The 2,241-nt window shown below is 35.3% G+C and overlaps 1 protein-coding gene across 1 annotated transcript; it reads left to right on the top strand.

The window, feature by feature from the left end:
* The first annotated feature begins 1,318 nt into the window (after positions 1-1,318).
* Positions 1,319-2,241, top strand: LOC108821313 (germin-like protein subfamily 1 member 8). Its single transcript, XM_018594356.2, has 2 exons — positions 1,319-1,503; positions 1,586-2,241. The coding sequence occupies exons 1-2, from the start codon at positions 1,380-1,382 to the stop codon at positions 2,122-2,124; spliced, it is 663 nt and encodes a 220-aa protein (XP_018449858.1). The 5' UTR covers positions 1,319-1,379; the 3' UTR covers positions 2,125-2,241.

Here is a 2,241-nt window from a genome sequence, read left to right as displayed (position 1 = left end):
TTGAGGCAGACGGTCTCAAAGACAGAAAGCAAGGATCTGGTGGATCTGGTGGATGGGAAGGGTTCAGCTATATATGATGTATAGAACACCACTCAAATATTAGAGAAAGAGACCCCTGAAACGTAATATCGTATTTGTATAAGAGTTTTGTAAGAAAAAGTAAAATAAATGGGTTGGTTTAACAAGTTTACAAAAAAAAAATAGTAATAAACTAAAAGTATAACATTTTAAGAAGATTAACAAGAAATAAAATTAAAAGAACTCATAGTGTAGATGGTTTTATGGTCCATTGTTGCTTAATGAAACAATAAAATCAAAACAACAAAAAATCACCAAGCTCACATTTGACATTTTCAAGTCAGCTTTACAACGCATGCAGTTTGAAAGATTATTAAAATCGTCACGTATAATTGTGAACAATCTTATTATCAAATAGACCTTTGCGGTCGTTTGCATAACTGAGCTATAATAACTCTATCATTGCCATCACTTGCCATTTTAAACTTCAAGTATATGATCTTCCAACTAAAGATAAAATTTTATTTATTTTGTGCATTTAAGATATTACTATCATTTGATCCAAAAAAAATATCACCTCTCCATTCGGAGATGGAAGCATTAATATGGGCAATGAAGTGTATGAAGAATTTACGACAATTTCAGGTTATATTTGCAACATATTGTTTTCAATTGATGAAGATGGTTTCGGAACCAGAAGAGTAGCCAGCGTTCGCAAACTATCTGGAAGATATCAAGACTTTACAAAGAAGTTTCCTGAACTCAGAAATCATTCATGTACCTCGAACGGAGAATTCAAGGGCGGATCGTTTAGTATGTTTTGTCAGACAACAACTGTCTTTCGTCATTCATATGAATGTAGAATTATCAGTTTGGTTTACAAAGTCTATATGAGTTTGTATATGTTGATGAAAAAAAAATATATATTACTAACATAGACATGGGTAGCAACAAAATATTTTAAATAACTCCCAACATAGTACAACTTCCGGGATGCCGGTGTAATCAACATTTTACCATTTCAAACTTCTAGATAATGAAAGCTACAATTTAACATGGTAATAATATAATAATTTAAATGGCAACCAACATAATACGACTTTCGGAGGAACACGGTTGAATAAGTATTACCAATTCAATCTAAGATGATTAAAGCTACACAGTTGGAGTTCTTTGGATTAAGGAATCAATGTAGCAGATATATACAAATGGACGTATTCGACACCCAGAATCTTCTATAAATTGAACTCCTTTTCTCACAAGTTTCTCACATCTTCACTGGAACCAAAACCAAGAGATAACAATAATCCTTACTTTCTTCAGAATAGACTAAATACACATATACTTGGCAATGACAATTAATGAAGAGTCTCTCCTATATTGCAGTTCTATCTCTCTTGGCTCTGATACTTCCAATAGCCATTGCGTCTGATCCAAGCCCCCTTCAAGATTTCTGCGTTGGCGTCAATACACCAGCAAGCGGAGGTATGCATGATTTCTTAACGTCTTGATTATATTTCTACGCTAATTTTTTGCATTACTTATATTTTTTTTTAACCATTTTCAGTGTTTGTGAATGGAAAGTTCTGCAAGGATCCAAGGATCGTTTCCGCAGATGACTTCTTTTCCTCAGTACTAAACAGACCTGGAAATGTAAATAAGGCTGTTGGGTCCAATGTGACAGCCGTCAATGTTAACAACCTTGGAGGATTGAACACCCTTGGAATCTCACTTGTTCGTATAGACTATGCACCCAACGGTCAGAATCCACCTCACACTCACCCACGTGCCACTGAGATCTTGATTGTCCAACAAGGAACCTTGCTTGTAGGGTTTGTCTCTTCAAACCAAGACGGAAACCGTCTTTTCACCAAAACCCTCAAAGTTGGTGATGTATTTGTATTTCCAGAAGGACTCATCCATTTCCAGTTCAACGTAGGAAGAACTCCAGCGGTTGCAATCGCTGCGTTGAGCAGCCAAAACGCAGGTGTTATCACGGTTGCTAACACAGTGTTTGGGTCTAACCCAGCTATAGACCCGAATGTTCTTGCAAGGGCATTCCAGATGGATGCTAATGTCATCAGGGATTTACAAAATAGGTTCTAATAAAATAAGAAGTGTCCTATGTAATTGGAATTGCTTTATACTACGTTATTTCTTCAGAATAATGATTACAAAATCAGTATGATGTATGATGTTTGTTTTTATCTTAACTGAAGTTTT

This window comes from Raphanus sativus, chromosome 8, assembly GCF_000801105.2.
Source record: "Raphanus sativus cultivar WK10039 chromosome 8, ASM80110v3, whole genome shotgun sequence".
NCBI lineage: Eukaryota > Viridiplantae > Streptophyta > Magnoliopsida > Brassicales > Brassicaceae > Raphanus > Raphanus sativus.
The sequence above is the reverse complement of the archived record's forward strand: the minus strand, read 5'-3'. Positions and strand labels throughout refer to the sequence as shown.